The sequence below is a fragment of the Bacillus rossius genome, chromosome 1, assembly GCF_032445375.1.
Source record: "Bacillus rossius redtenbacheri isolate Brsri chromosome 1, Brsri_v3, whole genome shotgun sequence".
NCBI lineage: Eukaryota > Metazoa > Arthropoda > Insecta > Phasmatodea > Bacillidae > Bacillus > Bacillus rossius.
In genome coordinates, this window is record NC_086330.1 from 222,699,451 (window position 1) to 222,718,878 (window position 19,428).

General features: G+C 36.9%; 1 protein-coding gene across 1 annotated transcript in view; it reads right to left on the reverse strand.

Annotated features, from left to right (window-relative positions):
- LOC134527317 (nuclear cap-binding protein subunit 1) overlaps positions 1-19,428 on the reverse strand; it is a 377,088-nt gene that overhangs the window by 296,379 nt on the left and 61,281 nt on the right. The window contains exons 4-5 of the mRNA XM_063359877.1: positions 8,267-8,446; positions 5,111-5,302 (exon numbers count right to left, since the gene is read on the reverse strand). Of these exons, the coding sequence (XP_063215947.1) occupies positions 5,111-5,302; positions 8,267-8,446 (372 nt within the window). The remainder of the gene's footprint in view (positions 1-5,110; positions 5,303-8,266; positions 8,447-19,428) is intronic.

Sequence of the window (19,428 nt, forward strand, 5' to 3'; positions counted from 1 at the left end):
TTTCTACCATCTTCTATATAACTTAATTTTTTGGTGCTGCTGTAAAAATTTAAATTATCATGTAACATCTAAATCAAAACCGCCATTTTGGGTGAGTAGAAGTTTTGACTATGGTAAAAGTGTATCCCATGATAATTATTTTGAAGATTGATGTTAAAACTTTGTTTATTTTATTTAATAGCGGTTCAAGTCATGGGCCTCCTCCTGGCTTTGGTTTTCCCAAAAGGGAAACATAGTTAACAGTATTGCACATAACTTCAGTAAAGGACAGAAATTTTATTTACCATTATTTTATAAGCTTATGAAACCTATATGTGTCTTCAACGACTACATCTCATTTGGTTTTGTACTTAATATAAATGTTTCTGCTATTAAACTTTAACTTTGAAATCCAGGAAGAATGAGCTTTAATGCTTTCAATTTTCATCAGCTAAAATAAACTGTCAAGAAACCATTAAAAGAAGAATAGTTAAAAAAAAATTTTAATCAACTATTTAAATTTTTTGTCTTTATCTAATGTTGTTAATTAACCTGTTTTGATTAGTAGCTAATAAGGCACGTACCTAGTTATAGGCAAGCTCGTTACAAAGTCTTAATACTCCATTATGGTTGAGTGTGTGTTGTTAACATGTTGGTTGAATTGATACTATGTTAGCTAAATTATCTCATTTAATATTATTTTATTACTATGAATGTAAATTTGTATTAATTATCCATAATAACACAGCACAGTTAATTCACACGATCCTGACCTGTCTGAAACTTTCACCGGTTGTGGTGTTTTCGTTAAAGTCAAGGTTATGTAGGATGCTACGACAGATAAAAGCCCAGCAGGTTAAAGCATGTCACAAAAATAGTAGCAGAGCTTGGGTTTTACTGTTTACTGTGTTATTATTTTGCCTTTATTTAATTTTTAAAGAGTGTAAAAAAAAATTTTTGAATTGGTGAATGGACTTGATTACCCATTTATTTCAGATCAGTGAAGTTCTATCTAGTGCACGCGTTGAGCTTTCGGACTTGAGGCAAGCGATTGAATAGTGTACATGGCAAATTAGGTTCTGTTTTGTTGCAATCTAAGGTTTTTATCATGTTCTGGACCAAATTCAACATTTAATCTCTTTACATCTATACATGTTTGCTTCTGTTTCTTTTCAAAACCTGTATTTGTTTTATGGTCTCAGTTCTGTCCAAGCAGTAATTTTTAATTGTTCGTTGTATGTTAGCTAATGACAGCAGTTTTGAGTCACACCATGCCTTTCCATTTTTCTTTCACAGGCATAACCTTTATCTGTTACTAAAAGTTTATGGATACACTGTTCGTTAGTCCTGACAGGAAACGTTTTGCACCAGTTAATTCTAACTGTCTGGTTGTAAGAAACATGTCCCTCGGTTTACCGATTTTTTTTTATTCTCATGTCAACAATAGTGAATTTAACTTTTTTCTTGACAAATCTATTGTTTCCTTACAACTTCCGTTCTTTCTGAAAACTAATTTATTCACTATGGATTTTTGCAAGTAAAGCATCCCTTGATTGATATTACCTTCTTATGTCAAACAACAACAAAGTCATTTTCAACATTCACTATACCCATAATTGGTAGTGTTTTCATCAGCAATGCTTCACATTGTGATACTGTAAGCCCTTTTTTTAGAACTTTGGTTCTGCTAGTTCATCCCTTACTTTAAATTTAACTCTATCTACCATACATATTCCTAAATTTAATTTTAATTTAAGTTAGTTAACCTTTTCTTTATTCTCAAATTTGACCTTGAATGACTCTATTGTTAAGGATATCAGTAACCTTTTAGTATCGCAACCCAGTGGTGCTCCTTTCCATGAACCTGGCACGTATAATAGCCTTGTCTCTCGCGTTTGTAACAATTTCAAATATAAATACACCAATCCCTCGCATAGCACGTCTTCACTTAATGCGAATTCAGTTAGCACGATGTAAATTTTACTGCCCTAGTCTCGAATAGCACGTCTGTAAATTTCAGTTAGCACGAAATCGCCACAGGCTAAAAAAAATCTCGGAAACGACGCGACGTCAGGTATGGAATTCGAGGGGGGAAGAGTGGTTTGGAATGCGAGGGGAAAGAGATGCGCACGCAGATAAACAAACACCGGGCCTTACTGTTGATGCCCGGCCGCAGACCAGGCCCTACCGTTGATGCCCGGCTGCAGACCAGGCCGTACCGTACAGAAACCAAAGCAGATGAAATTGGACACGTTTTTTAAAAAAAAGCAAGATGATAGTGTTAATTTCACCCCAGAAAATATTTAACTAACTTTTATGTTTTGTATATGTACATATTGTACATACAGTAAACTCCCGGTATATCGCGCCCCGATTGATCGCAGAATCGGGTATATCGCGGGTCAAACCATGTCCCCCAGTCAGAAATGAATAATAATAATGGAATAAATGGTTGACAGCCGATTAGGATAATTTTGCGTTGTAACTAACAAACTAAGCATCCGGCAGAAAAAAGCCTAGGCGTAGAAAATGTCCGCAGTAAAATTCTAAACAAGATATCTCCGTACATTATTCCTCTATCTTGTAGGGTTTTCAAATTATGGTCCAATCCAGCCCAGTGATATTTTCTGAAACACTAGTTCTTAACGTCGCTTTATCTCACAAATGAAGCATCGGACAGGGGACCTGATAAAGCCCACCATCCAGCGACATTATCCAGCGTGACTCGGCTGGGGATTGATGTTGGATAGGCTTGGTTGTCGGCAAGCGCTGGGTAGGGAGAGGCTAGCCGAGAACATGGAGAGAGGTAGAGATTAGAGCGGGCAGAAACACACAGGCAGAGCATGAGTCACTTGACTGAGCAGCGTCGCTGCGTACAAGGCAAAATCAGGTAGTCCGGTGTTTAAAATTCCACTCCAGAATCTTAATTGGTACTTTACTGGACATCTGTATATAAATGTTTTGTTACAACTTAAACCTACAGACGTAATATTATTGGGTAATTCATTGTATTATACAAGTTCATCTTTTTACTTTGGTATAATGTTTTAACATTAAATAGTAAAGTAAATCGGCTAGCGTATTTTTAATCTTTGCCCAGGAATTCCCAGTGGTCCAATATTTACGTGAACCATACTGTACCACTTTTGCCGTGAGGTAGTAAACAAGTCCCGGAAATGTTTATGTGTAGCGGTCTCCCGACCTTTAAACAGAGGCTGGGGAATATAACACTTGCCGATCTGAGCCACACACACTCAGCAACTCGACACAGCGTTTGGTGAAATAAGTAAAGACAAAGTTTAACACGGTTTTTAATACGGCGTCACTGATTGCGCTAAAATTAAATTGGCGCAATTTTTGTTTCCCATATGTGACCATTTATAATTTACTGTAAGCATGGATAATAAAGTTTAACCACTTGACACGATAGACAATTCTTTATTTTTTATTGTACGAATGCTAGAATCGGTTTTTTCCTGTATCTGCGGCCTGCTTCTACAAAAGACAAGCTATCTGTAAGTAAATCTAGAATTTTTATTTTGTCAATCAAACTCGGTACTTTGCGATTCATATTCGGTTTGAAGTATCACTACGGCCTTTCTTTTTAGAAGACTTTGACCACAGAATCGTGTGTAACCGCACACACTGCACTTACTTTTTTACGGACACTGACGAAGCAGATACTGTGGCTGACACCATGAGACTGGCAGCAGCTTGTGTGCCGCACGTGTATTTGGCGGCGTGTGGCGCGCTCGTAGGCCGTGCGACAAACTGTGCGCGGCACGCGGAAAAATAAAAACAATTCAACATTTAATATTTATCTTTAAAATTTATTATTTTTATTTTTTCACCCGTGTTTAGTGGAAACTGCGGATGCAAAGTCCGCACAAAGGCGGGCCGTCTATACTGTGCGTGCTTGCCGACCTATTAGAACACAGGCGGTGTTTTATGCCTTTTGACCTTGGTCACATCGAAACATCGCGGTTATGCAACAACGCGGGTAAAAGTTATGTCCCCCGACAACCGCGTTAAATAGGGAGTGTACCCGTATTTTAATGTTATGTTTGTGCTCTAGGGAAAATCTAAATCTGTTTATCTGTTAACTGATTTGTTTACATAGCCGCTTTTATAAGAGGTGTGCATTACAAATTAAATGTTTACATATGGCTGTGTGTTTTAAAGTTATATAAAACCGGTTCTTAATTTCATAAAAGTGTTTTAATTTTGTTAAGTTTTAAACGTAATAACAAAGGATCCAGCTGCTTGCAACAGCAGGCAGACAGACGCGCGCGCGTGTTGAAGGTCACGCCTGGGCGGGCAAGCCAACCTGCGGACTGACGGTAAATATGTTACCACTTATCTCCCGTTACACTGTGCCATGTTTTCTTTATCTAACGTATTCGGTGGTAGGCTTAAAAAGATAAATGATATGACATATGCATTTTCAAGTATTATTCTACGCATTTATATTATGTAAAGATTACTTCCCTACACATCTTGGAACACATTAAATAATTTAGCCTTATATTTATGGGGACTAATGCTTCAGAATACGCGATTTCGATTAACACGAACATTTTTAGGAACGAATTAGTCGTGCTAAGTGAGGGATTGGTGTACTTAAAAATTTATATTTAAATGAACTAGTTTTTGGTTGAATGAATGAAGTGTGTTTTATTAAAGTAAATATCAAATACTTTGGAAATATTTTAAATTATTAAGATACTCTTGCATTTATTAGAAAACATGAGAAAATATATTTCAGATTTAATAAAATACGGTAACAACACAGCATCAAATTGTACTATTGAAAGGCACATCAATAAATACAGAATTAACTTCATCAACAACTTTTCTGGTGATCATTAAAACATAAGTTTTTAATTATTTTTAGTAATTTTTTAGATGGATATGTTACAAAATTGGTTTGACAGTACAAACAAACAAAAAGCAAAAATGTTTATTAATATTTTCATTTTTACAACATAAAATTAAGTTTTTGTAGAATTATTCAGCACAGATGCTTAAGTACCAAGCCTCCATTAACAATTAGCATGACGATCTCTAAATATAAAGTTTAATTGGGCAGCCAATGATCAGAGAAGAAAACACAATTAATTGGCTAAGTTACCTCCTCCTGGGGGTGTGGTGTGTCGCATGCCCATACGCGCAGCGCACCATGATGTTTCTTCCCACGCTTGCCCAGAAACACCTCAATGGACACTAGAAGCAGTTCTAGAGCCTGCTCTTTCTTCTCGTAGAGCTCGCGGCCCACCCACGGTAGCGTGGCTAGCACGGCAAACACATACCAGTCCTTCCTCACCTGCCAACACACATACACCCTAATCATCTACTCTGCTTTCTTCTCGTAGATGATGTGGCCCACCCAGGACAGTGTGACTAACATGCAATCACGTACCAGAAAAGATCCAAGGAAAAAATTTTAAAACACTGAACTGTCATTTATTTTGGTAAATGATTTTGTGGGAAACTATCCCCGAACTTTACAAATCAATCGCGCGTGCAAAGTTTTCACTTCAAACCTCAGCGAAAATTGACAGACAAAGTCAATGATGATCAACCAGTGAAGACGTGCTTGTAAATTAGAAGGACAGCATACAGTTAAATATTGCCTGAAGGATTACGAAGAGGGGAAACTGTAGTACCAAAGTTTCTGACAGACTGCATGCAGAGCTCTACTGTAGAGTTTCAGGGGCGAGAGGAGGCTGCAATGGGATACAACTGGCTTCCTGGCATGACGAGGAAAATGGAATATTATAGAGTGCCGGGGGAGGAGGGGCAGTAATTTTTGCTATTACCACTCTTAGAATTTAGCAGATGCATGGGGAAAAAACTGACTGATATGGGAACAATGTCTAAGTGGAAAATTCACAGTGGGCACCAGTGTCGATACGGGACACCATACAAGCTGAAATAAATGCTCAGGCAGACTATCTAAGATGCTGGCTGACAGTGCATGTTAGTGTGTATTAGTGCATGTAGAGTAAGTTAAGTGGGCTGAAGAGCAGCAGTGGCTGACAGGAAAATTGCCAGGCCTTATAGTCTGGGGAACATAAAATAGAAAGTCCTCTTAAAATTCTAAATTTCTCGATAAATTAAAAAATTACCTTAACATTAAAAATAATTAAGTATGCAATAACATAAACCTAAAGGTGGCACCCAAAGACTATAGCTCAAAATGAGTGATGAACTTATCATATTTAATTTCAACTATTAATATTAAACAATAGTCCGGTGAGTAGAGTACCCAACGCAATGAACAATACCAGTATAAACTATGTAACGTTGCAAGACCCCTACCCCCTAGCTAAATATTTTTCTTTTAAACTATTTTCATTAATGTAAACATTTCTTAAAAGGTCTCGCTAAGAATATTTTACCGTTTTTATGTATTTTAGGGTTGATATTTGCACTTGCTGTATGTTATAAGAATGTACTTTGTATTTTAACAGACATTTTAATTCATTACTATTTTTATATACTGGATTTTTGCCTGTTTTGGCCTACTTTTTCAGGGTTTTCAAAGAAGTTTAATTTTGTCAATTAATTTGTATAATGATTGCTGTTTTTAACTTTCATTAACGTGTTGCATAATGGTTCTAGAACAAGGAACTGTGTCTGTGGCGGATGTAAATAGAGAGAAAGAGGGATATGAGATTTGTAAGTAAGAATGAGACAGACACTGGGATTCCCTGCCAACAGAGACAAAAGCTGGAATTCCCCACTGGTCGTGGGAACTGAGTGATAACTTCTGTCTCACGGTGTGGGAGAGAGAACGAGAATGCAAAGTCCCTGGCTCTGTGTATAGAAAACTGTTTTCAATGTATGATGCGTATTCCTATTGGCTTGTGATTTGTAGTATGAATGAAGCGTGTGTGTGATTGGTCGGTGACGTCATTTGACTGCCCTCCCTGCGTGAAGGACACAGTGCCATGATCTCACCAGTCGTCTGTCGATCGCTGCACCAGGAGGGCGCGTTCAGTGGCTTCTCACAAAAATGTAGTAACATTGAGAAGGATAAATTTAACATTGGTGGTTAGAGCCATGCCGAGTTTTAAGTTAACCTAACATTTTAATTTTCATTCGGCCATTAAATTATAAATTGTGACCATCTTCGTCTGCATTTTGGCTCGTGGCGACTGTGTTACGCCAGGTGCGGCCAGATTTGGGGCCTCACTAGTTGTGTACTTCAAGTAACATTTTACTGAAGGACTTAATCTACGATCATTTTTTTTCTTCTTAATTCTCATCGCCCGAGCTGCAAGCAATTCTCGACAGGCGGATGTACGAGTTGAATGAGTGAGAAATATTTCGAAAGTGATTGGATTTGTCTGTGCATTCTATTTTGAAAATTAAAACAAAAACTACAATTGACGCTTAACATCTTTTATTTTTTTAACTTTATTTTTTATATAACGAAACGTTATAACTATACTATATAAAACTATGTTAACTGATACACTTAATTAAAAATCTATTTTCAAATTAACTCTTCTTAATCAAATTAACTCTTCTTTAATCAAATTAACTAAAAGACCTTGACGAAAAAATAATTGAAAATGGCAGATTACAAAAGAGAACTGGATTATTTATTCACAATGCGGCATACCTCACGACTTTAGTAAACATCACACACACAGTTCCCTGAAATTGATTTAAAGATAGTCTCCCCAAATTTCCGACCCAATGTGTTGTTTCACTAGGAGAAAAAATGACAAACATGATCACCGAACTACACCAGGAGGAAAATTCAGCCAGACAGTGTAAGAGTGACATCAGAATCACTCCTTTAACTAGCAGCAGCGTGGGTCTCACTCGTGACAGACAGTTTAGCATCAATTTAAAACACTGAAACTATGGAAATTACAGAGTTTTTTAAGATCTTTAACAAGGAATTGCAACCATTCTATTAAAATATTGATTTAACATTGACTACATATATAATATGTAGTTTTCTTCAATTTTTATTGCCGACAGTTATTAAAAATGGGTAAACGTCTACTTCTCAATACAAGTCAGGAACTATTCAGGGCTCATGCTGTATTTTAGTAGAAGAAAAATTCTACCAAATTAAAAATTATTCTAAACATCTTAAACAAATATTTGTGGCTGAAACTAATCAAAGGTGAAATACTTTTATAACCTAAAACATTTGTATTTAAGAGTCCAAAACCATTATTTACAGACAAATATCAACACCAAAAATAATTGTAGAGAAAAAAATGTGATATATCGGAGCAAGCAGTAGAAAGTTACACATGCGCACCTGTGGCACAGCATCCTCCTTAGCTGCATCTATCAAGTTGTCAAGAAGCTGCAGCAGAGACCCAGCAGAGATGACGTGGCAGTTAACAAGGTCAGCCAAAAAGCGCAGCAGATAACGAGCTGCATCCCACTTGCAACTCTTCAAGGCCTCCTTCAAGCTGCGCACCATGTGCTCCACAAACTGCAACCACCACATTACATCACCATCACCATACGCCTGCCACCCAAAATGCCTCTGTTTAACAGACAACATACATATATGCTCCCTGTGAAACAATTAATTCACAGAACATATAGTAAGTTTAACTTCTTTAAGTCAGAGAATAATCTTACTGTGACATCAAATTGGTTGTCCATGCAATTGCATTATATCTTAGCTAAATGTTGTTTTATCATATATTTTATTATTAGTTGTATAATTAATTCATTTTTTGGCATGTTAGTAATGAAATGTACAAGGGACAAAAGGCTATTTGAGAATGTTTATCAAAGTTTAGATCTTCTATAATGTTTCAGTAGGTGACAGGTATAGAACTGAAATGGATGTATGTTGTAAAAGTCCAGAGTTCAAATAGGATTTCAACTGTCATACTCAATTATCAGAAGAATACTATTGGACAATTTGTTGTTGATGTATACAGACCATGCTGTTTATGAATACCCAAGAAAATATTTTGGGTCTTTGAATTTATTAAATTATGAGAAATTTCGTAAAAGACTACGTTGGAGAATAATCCATCGAAAACTACGGAACTAATGCTACGAGTGAATAGTTCCATTAGATATTGGAACTGTACCCAGTTCATTATATGAACGTATGTGTAAATATTCAAGAAAAACTCTACAGAAGCTATCTTCTGATGCTATCATGGTGAATGGTAGTGTGGGCAACCCGAAGACAGAACTTTTTACTACTAAAAATATTTCCTTCAAAATATTCGAGCAAGTGGGAGTAGAAATTCTGAAGACTACAAGTCATTGTGCGAATTAATCAAAAGCTTGTCACAAATTTTAAATGCATCAGTAGAAAAGTTAACGACCTCTTGTTTTCAATGAAATGAACACTGTTTATTTTTGATGCACTTGATTGTTACCTAAATGAATCATTAAGAATAAAAAAAAAACGTAAGGATCTAATACAACACATCAACAATAAATTTGTAGATAGTAATTTTTTTATACTTAATATTAAAATAACAGCATATTACACTGTTTGAATATTTTTTTCCTTGAAATGAATGAATTGTGATGGCAAAACTTTATCCGCAAGTTTACGGACCATATGTAAAAAATGTATAAAGGGATGCGACATCCGCAAAAGTAAATAATTGTTGTAATGTTTTATATATTTTTGTTTAAATTTTATAACAGATAAGGTTCACTACAGCACAGACATTTATGAATTATTTTACTTATTTACAGTTTGTTTTCACATGTCTCCTCTATACTATCTCAGCTAAAGCACAAATTTAAGTAAAATTTGTGATTTCCGTGCTAGTAACATAATCTCCACATAGTTTGTACATAAATCAACGGACTTCCTAATAGCTTATACATACTATTTTTTTTTTTTTTAATTTATCATTCTTTATAAGCTGGGTAGGCAAACCGCTTTAATCCACAAATTTCGTTTTGTTCCCCTTCAGTTTCCCATTTTGGGAATGAACAAAACACTATATCTGATTACGTATTTCAGCAAGCATTACTGTACCGAACCACAAATAAATTTGCAATACCATTTTGCTTTTTATAACTAGCTGTCAAAATAAACATCGCTGACGGCAAGGGCGGGAGCGCATCCTGTCGGTCTGTCGCTGTGATTATCTACTCCAAAAACATGTATCATTTCAGGATAGCATTGTTCTTATATCTTAATTAACCAAGCGAATTTTCATAACAAGAAATCAAATACACAAAAAAAATTAAAGGCAACAAAGGCAATGAAAGATTTAAATGGCATCTTCGAACAAGGGGGAAAAAACTGTTGAAAATGTTGACGCAGTAAACACAAAAAAAATGGTAAACGAAGGGCGATGTTGCACCTGGATGGCAAACAAGTAGAAAAAGGGAAGGGGAGAAGCAATGGTTTCCCCAGCCACTATCTTATCTGTGTCGGGAACTTCCTCAAGCGTCAAACCAATCGCACGTTTAAAACGAAAACCACTCTAGATATAAAAAATCATAACAGGCCTTTTTTATTCGTAATTAAATTTACTACAACTTTTATTCTGTGAAATTTTTCAATACAAAGCACTGTTTTTGAGTTATAGTCTACAATTAAGAGGTCAGGAATCTAACTTGACTTCAATTTTCTATATTTGGTTATTACGAGTACTTGTTGTTACAACAATTTATCACGCCATTATCAGCTCTCGTAGTAGCGGAGTTTTACAGTACCCGTTAACTCTTTCGTGCACGGCGCACCGGCCATTCGCGTCATTAAATTACCGGTGCAACCTATATGGGGGAAATCTTAAATATCAATTTCAAGACCTCAAATTATGGGTGCGACCTATATGCGATGGCGACCTATATGCGAGTAAATACGGTAGCTGTCCTTCTTGGTGATGTCATTCTGGTAGTCCACACAGAACCTCAGTTTGCCATTCTTCTTTGCCACTAAAACAACTGGGTAAACCCAAGGACTCGCTGATGGTTCTATTACACCACCCTCCATCATACCCACTATCAACTTCTCTGCTTCTTCCTGTTTTGCTAGAGGCAGCCACCGTGGTGCTTGTTGAATTGGCATCACATCACCTCTGTTGATGGACTTGTTCTTCCAAAGTCAGTATCCCCTAAGGAAAATGCATCCTGGTTGCTTACCAGAAGCTGTGACTTCTTCTATTTCTTCATCTGTTAGATTATTTCAGCATTGCCTTAGTAAATGTTTCAGATTTGGGTTCAGTGGTTGCGTATCACATCTAATAGGTGAGGAAGATTCACACTGGCCTACCCAAGAGACTGATTCGTAGCTAACTATTAGGTCTCCCTGTTTAAGAACCATTGTTTGAGAACCGAGGTTGGTCACCCTGATTGGTACAACCTCGCTGAACCTTGCAATGCTTTGAGCGACCAGGAGTGTCTTCAATCCTAATGTCATATCTGGCTCTATCAGGTAGCTCATGTTGTTCCTGGGGTCTCCCATAAACCTAGCTGCTATTATCTGCTCATGGTTTGCTGTAATTGAAACATTCGCTAACTACCACTTACATTATAGGAACTTCTAACTGGTAGGAGGTAATCAAGGCCACCTCTTCTTTAAAACGCAGTACCTATCCTTCCATATCAATAATGAATCCGTATCAATTCATGATGTCTACTCCTAGAATTACCTCGTCGATGATATCAGCAACAAGAAAGGTATGTAATAAAGTCCAAGTTCCAATCTTTACCTCCAAATCCAGCTGTCCATTAACAGGTGAAGTGTCTCTGCTGGTCTCTGGTGGCTGTTTTGAGTCTGTATGAGATATGTGTTCTCTTCATCTTTTCCTTACATACAATGTCTGTGCAAACTATGGATAACGATGCACCTGCGTTAACAGTAAGTAAATACTGTCTGCTATTGATCCATCCATTAAGCAACAAACTGTCATGGCCTCTACGAAGTACGGATACAGGAAAAACCCTAGGAGCTACCATTTCCTGTAGAGCTGGCATGCGCCCCTTCACACCAGCTATTGCTAGTTTCCCTGTTAGTCTTCCTGTTTCTATTCCTGCTGCAATGTCTTCCTGCTTGTAGGAGAGTCCCACTGGACGTGTCCTGGTTCATTGCAGATGAAGCACCGCGGGCGTCCTCCTGCTCTCCTGTTGTGGTTACCTGGAGTGTCATTCAGCAGCTTCTACAATGCCCTAAGAATACCTACTTCATTAGTGGTGTTTCTAGCATTTGCTGCATTGTAGGGCTCCAGTCCAGTTCTCCTTGTCCTGATGTTTGTGTTTCTTGAGACACTGTGGCTGCCTCGATTTCCAGGGCATGAACCAAGGCCTCGCAGCTCTTCTTGTGTCGGGTCAACAAAGAGTTTGCTGCACCTTCGCATCTCTGAGTCCGTCTATAATAGCACTAGTGGCTAGCTGCTGGCGGAACTCTGTTGGTGCTTCTGGGTAGGCGAGGTGCACAAGTCGCTCAATGTCGGCTTCGAATTCATGGAGTGTTTCTGAAGATCTCTGTTAACATGTCTTCAGGGCTGTTCTATACACCTCGCCCATGTGTCGGTCGCATACCTCAGCTCAAGGACCTCTACTAATATTTTTTAGTCTTTCTGGTCTGGTACTGGTATGGTCTGCAGCAGCTCTAGTGGAGATCCTCTAAGGGCCAACACAAGTGCTGTAGCGTTTTCTTCCTCGTCCCACCATTCACTTCAGCAGCTGCCTCGAACTGTCACCTGTAAACAGCCCACGATGATTGGCCATCAAAGGTGGGTTGCTTGAATTTTGGGTGACCATTTGCACCTTTCACCTTCACGTCTCCAGAAGAACTACTCCGTTTCATAGCAGATGTAGCTTCCTTAATCATGTGACGGCACTCTTCAGTCACAGCTGCTACTTACACTAGGCGCAATATAACTCCGAGCTTGAGCTACGTCACACATGAGGAGTAGGGACTGCAACACGTGTGGGGGGTCGGGTGGATGAGGAGGGGGTATAAGCAGATACGGCGACCTTTGACAGCAGGTAGAGAAAAGCAGAAAACATTGACCACTTACCACTGACGTTCCAAGCACTATCTCAGTTCTTCAACGCCACTGACTGTTCCATCCGAAGAGTCTGATGTGTAAACGTCACTGCTGTCACTGTTTGCATCACCTAACTGAACAATCACTTTATCAATTTCAATGTCAAAACGCACATCCTTATCCCAGTATTCGTTCTCGAGTGTCTTGATGTGATTGCAAATCGGTATCCAATCTTCTGGACCCATTCGATCAAATATCTCCTCGCAAAGTTTTTTTTTTTTACATTTGCCAAATTGCAAGTAACATTTCTGGAAGCGACTTCTCCTTTCACTTTAGCCCTTATGCTTTCTATCGGATTCAAATCCGGATGATAAGGGGGCAGACGAAGTAATGTGTGGCCACTATTTACCTATAGTCTGTCTGCCGAGTACTGCACTTGCGAAGGATTGTGCTTCTTTATGAGGTTATACAAGTTTGGTTTGAGCATGTCACTAGTAAAGGAAATATTCTCTTTACTTAACCACTGCTGCATTTCCAATTTTGGCGAGCTGGAGGTAGGCGTTTTATTTGTTTTTACATTATGATAGGGAGCATAATCTATCATAACAACAATGTTTGGCGGAAGATTTGGTATTAATTGTTCAGTGAGCCATTTTTCATAATTATCTTTATTCGTGTTTTTGAGATAATCCCCTGTTGCCTGGTGCGACTTCCACATTGCAAGAGCATTTGGGATAAAACCTTTTTCGCCACCTGCGTGAATCATTATTAATCTTTGACCCTTCGCGACAGGCACTAGTAAACCATTTGAGGACATGTCACTCCACATTTTATTTTTACATGAGACGACAATATGTACGACTCATCCATGTATATAATTGTGCGTTCATCGTATATTGATGTATACTCTTGAGATATTCTATACGTTTTTGCTGAATATCTGATTTTTCTATTCAAAAGTAAGCGCTGCGATTTGGTTTTCTGCCACCTGAATCCTAGCTTCTTCAAAGTCGTCCTTAAGGTTGTATTGCTACCTTGGTAATTTATATCATTCTTTAGTTTACGTCTTACAGTTTCGACAGTCGGCACACGTTTTTCAAGTAAGTAAAAATTGTACACAGTACGTCGTACCACAGCTTCATCAAAGGTGTCAAGTCCGTGTTTACATGTTTTCTATCGCTTCTTGTTGGGCGTCTCGAGAGATGTTCCTTCACCAGCTTCATTCCTCTTAGCCTCCCTTTAAATTGTTTGTACAGTCGTGCGAGACACACCCGTCGCCTTAGCTGTTCTCAGCTGTGCTTTCTCTAGTGAAATGGAGGGTTCCTGCAATCGCGCTTCAATTTTCCATAAACTACAGAACGTTATAGACGATTTCCCGCGCCTGCGAGTGCAGTTTTTTATTCTTAATTTTTGACAACACTGGAGGCATTTTATGTAAAAAGTTATACTTTACTGAAGTACTGCACTAGATATGTAACACTGGCTCTGAACAAAAGTGATACACTACATGCACACAAACCTCAGACCCAAACTGTAAACAAAAACGTTTAGTAAGTACCACGGATGTGTTAACGAACGTATTCGTCGGATTTCACCGAAGGACTACGTTTTCACTCTGTGCAGTAGCGTGTAGCCCCTGTTATCAAGTTACGCATTATCGCTTGTTGCCGCGCCACATCTGCCTTCTCCAATGTCGAGATTCACATACACACATCCATTTTCTAACCGTCACCCAGGCTCGGAGTTATGTTGCGTCTACTGTACTCACTGTTCAGTGCCATGCTCAAATTGAGCTAGATGTTGCTCCAAACACTGCACTTTGCCTTCCAATTGGATGCTGGTTTCATCAATCTCCTCCTTCATTCCTTCTTGGTTCTTCTTGATGTTCTCTATCTCTATCTTCATAACATTTTTCAACTCTTCCTGGCAGTTTTTCTTTTCATTCTTCATATCTTCTTGGCAGTTTTTCTTTTCATTCTTCATCTCTTCTTGCAGTTCTTCATTTCATTCTTCATCTCTTCTTGGCAGTTCTTCATTTCATTCTTCATCTCTTCTTGGCTATTATCAATTTTATTCTTCATATTTTTTGGCTATCAATTTTTTCTTCATATCTTCTTGGCTAATATCAAATTTATTATTCATCTTCTTTGGCTATCATTTTTTTTTCTTCATCTCTTCTTGGTTACTCTCCATTTTATTGTTTATTGATTCATTCCGTGTGTTCACATCACATTTTAAAATTAAAAAATGCTCGACCATTTTAAAAAAATTTAAAATTTTTACCCAAGAAAGTCTTATCAGTAAATAGCTGAAAACTATTTTTATTTAATTTTTATCTGCCACCATTTTGTATCAGGGCACAATTATATTCGCTACTGCGTGCAAAAATAAGGCCTCGTAGAGGTTTTGTTAAAAGTTTATTGTTGGCCTTGACTAAGAGATAGAAGTTTCTTGTCTTTACTGATAAAAAGAGAACATTATAGGCTTACATAAAATGTATAACAATATATTAAATACATTTGGAAAACATAAGAAAAATGACCTTGAAATATGCCAAAATATTGAACATTTTCAGCACTTTTCATGACCTTTTAAGGTAACTTGGGGTTGGAACCAAAAGACAAAATTTTCTGTGTAATAACTACGGCTAGAGTACTTTCTAGCTGTGTTGAGTTAAAGTAAGGTTTTAAGCCCTTCCTGCTTTTTTTAGCATCAAAATTTCAAAATTTTCAAATTTTGCTAATTTTAAGGTCAAATATCTTAAAAGAATATTTTTTTTCTTTTCATGCCAAAAATTACATCTATTAGTGATTATCAAAATGTGCAAGTTTCATTTTGTGGTTCAAACTGGTTTAAAAGTGTACTTGTTCATGTTTTCATATTATTTTTAAAAATGTCTTTGTTATTAAAATTAAATTACGCTTATACATTATATAAACAAAAAGGTTTAGTAAAGAAACAATAACATTCTTTACACAGTTTGATATTCACTTGTACACTTTAGATACCGACGTCTGTGTAAGGAGACATGGATGTGCATGTTCTAACAAGCAAGGCTAGTTTAATCATCCGCCTGGCAAGTTGTAACATGTCTACAGACAGTGCCAACCAGTTGTTCAGTCTTGTGTGTGTTCTCAAAGAATGAAGATGTGTTTCTGTTTTTTTTATCCTAAGCAGCTACGTATGTTTTTTCGTTTGTTATTTGCAGTTGTGTGAAGTTCTGCAGTGAAGTAGCTTTCTTGAATATCAACTAGGTTTTCTTACTGGTTTCTAAATACATACTTTTAAAATGAATATATAGCAACAATATTACAAGAAACATGAAGTGCTCTGTGGGAAAGGTTACAAATGAATGCTGTGAAAATCAGTCCTATGGAAAGTCAGAATTAAAGACTGCATCACAATTAAATGAATCACAACATTACCTTCTCAGAAAAAGAGTTAAAATAGATTGTTTAGCTAGTGTGTGTACTTATCACGAAAAGAAATATTTAAAGAAATACCATCATTTGTTTGGAAATTCGTGTTGTGATCCATTTTCATGCCATAAAAAGTTATTAAAAAACAGTTGAGGGAAATAACCCTAGCGTTGTCTGAAAGATGGCCCACACTGATTCCTGGTAAATCTGTTTGTTGCTCTTGCCATAAAAAACTCTCTACACCTTCAAGTAGTGATTATAAGAACTTTGATGTTGGAAAAAGTGTTGATGAAGAACCATTCCATTCACCTGAAATTGTCGTGGAATCTATCAATGACGCAGTTAGGAGTTTCGCCTACTAAAATAATGAAACTTAGTGCTGAAAAGAAACACCTAGAAGTAAAGTGAACTGTAAGCAAATTTTCTGGTGCGATTCAGAAAAAATTAAGTGACACTTTTAACATCAGCTGTGAATTTCAAGATAAGGAAGAACAATTAAAACTTAAGATTGTTGATACTGCCACAAAAGACTTACAACATCTTGTTGAAGATCTAAAGCGAAGAATAATGACCAGCACATCCAACAATGAGAAGATACAAGTTATAAGTGTAGTACCAAAGAGCTGGTCAATAAAAAAAACTACACAAGCGTTAGGTGTGAGTGAATACCTAGTTAGAAAAACCCATGAAATAGTTCAGGAACATGGTGTCATTCCACAGCTTACATCTAAGAAATCAGAGAAAAAATTGTCCAAAGAAACTAGAGAGTTGGCTGTTGAATTTTATGAAAGTGATGAAGTTAGCAGAATGTGTCCTGGAATGAAGGATACTAAATCAGTTTGTCTTGAAAATGGATAGAAAGAACTAAAGCAAAAACATTTAATCCTATGCAATTTAAAAGAACTATACAGAAAGTTTAAAGAAGAACATACATCAGTAAAGATGGGAATTTCAACATTCTGTTCTCTACGCCCCAAGTGGTGCATCCTGGCTGGAGCGAGTGGCACTAATTCTGTTTGTGTGTGTTCAATTCACCAAAATTTCAAACTAATGACAATAGCAGCTAAAATAGATGACTGGAAGATCCTTCTTGAAAAAATTGTGTGTGATCTGAACAGTGAAGACTGTATGTTTGGGGAATGTGCAAAGTGTCCCGCCTTTAATTTAGATGAAACATTGAACTGTTACTGTGATGAAGATGATGATATAACATAGCAGTGGATGATAAGTGACCATTGCAGTCTTATTACTATTATTGAAACATATGCTGAATTCAAAGAAACATTTGCTAGTAAACTAATGGTGTTGAAAAAACATCATTTTATCTCACATAGTCAATTATAGTTTCTGAAAACACAGAAAGAAAATCTTATAAGTGATGAATGTGTAGTGATTAGTGATTTCTCTGAAAACTTCACATTTATCATACAAGATGAGATCCAGAGTTATCACTGGATCAACTCTCAGGCCACACTTCATTCCTTCTGTGTGTACTACAGAGATGAGACCAGGAATTTATGTATTTGACACCTTTGTGTCATTATTACAAACCTGAAGGGACCATAATTTTAGCACTTTGTAATAACGAGGGTTTGTATTAACCAAACTATTGGGATATCATGACAAAAAAAATTGATTGAACTTTAAATGCCTATATTTACAATTATAAAGAAAATTATACACACCGTTGGTAGTATAAGCTGGCTTCAAATTCACTACATGCATGACAATATGTAAACACTGAAGAAAACAAACACAATGCAACACTTACAGAATAAATCATAATACAAACTTCAATAAACTTGCATTCATGACACATTTTCTATTCAAACATTTGGTTTAAAAAAAGCATCAATTCTGGTTTGCACTATCTTTTTCTTATAGGCATTGTTTACCACATTTAACTTTGGTCGTATCTACTGCTGCCGACTCCCTACACATAGTTTTACCAACAAGATTGTTGCGATCCTTAAACCGTTGTAGCCAACCATTGTTGAACTTGAAGTCTGAAATTCCTAACCTAAATGCTAGGTAGTCTGCCTTCTTCTGAATCATAGGTCCAGAAATTGGCAAGATTGCTGCACGCATTTCTTAAAACCACTGCAACAAGGTAGCTTCCATTTCTTGATGTTTTGGGCCTCGCATTCTTTTTCTTGTTGATAATCTGCATGAACTCGCAAAAGCTGATTCAATCTTTTCACGATTTTTTAGTATTGTCGACGACGACGATTGTGGGATGTTAAATTCTCTCGCAATTTCAGTTTTCGTTCTCTCTCCATTGTCTACTTCTTCAATAATTTTAACTTTAACTTGCAATGTAAGTTCGTTGCGTTTACGTTTCGCAGTCATGTTACAAAACAACTAACACTCAAAATTGAGGTTAAGATACACGTGCGTGAACCATGGAAAATATCAGATTTTTTTTTTCCCATAGATTGTTTAAACTTCTATGTATGTATACTTCCGACGACTAATATTAATAAGGTATAGAGTTCTTTCCTTTTCGTTTTCCGTTTACAACATGGCATCTTTTCTAGTTTAGTTACTAACATCACCAATAGAGTTGAACTTTTCATCTTGTTTTTCGACCATTTTGCGCTGTAGGATACATACATGTATCTTTGGAGAAACGTTTGTTTACATGACGGTTATGAAGACGATTTACATTAGACTTCGGCGGTGAAATTCATATTAACCGTTTACTTATACACGTTAACAGCTACTTGAGGGATCAAAACAACTTCGTAATTCATATTAACCGTATTTCGTATTAAAAGTACTGAATAACATAGGAAATCATACTTTATTTTCCGGGACTGTGAAAGTACTTCGCATAAACGGGAATTTCGTACTAAGCGGATTCGTATTAATGAGGTTTGTATGAATCATAATACATTGGCTGTGTACATATTCCAAACAAAGTTGATACCATTCATTAAGTCCTTTGTTCACAATTTGAATAAAGATTATTTCTCAGATGGAGCAGGAGGTCAGTACAAGAACAGGTTCAATTTTACTAACCTGTGCAAACATAAAGAAGACTTTGGAGTTGATGCTGAGTGGCATTT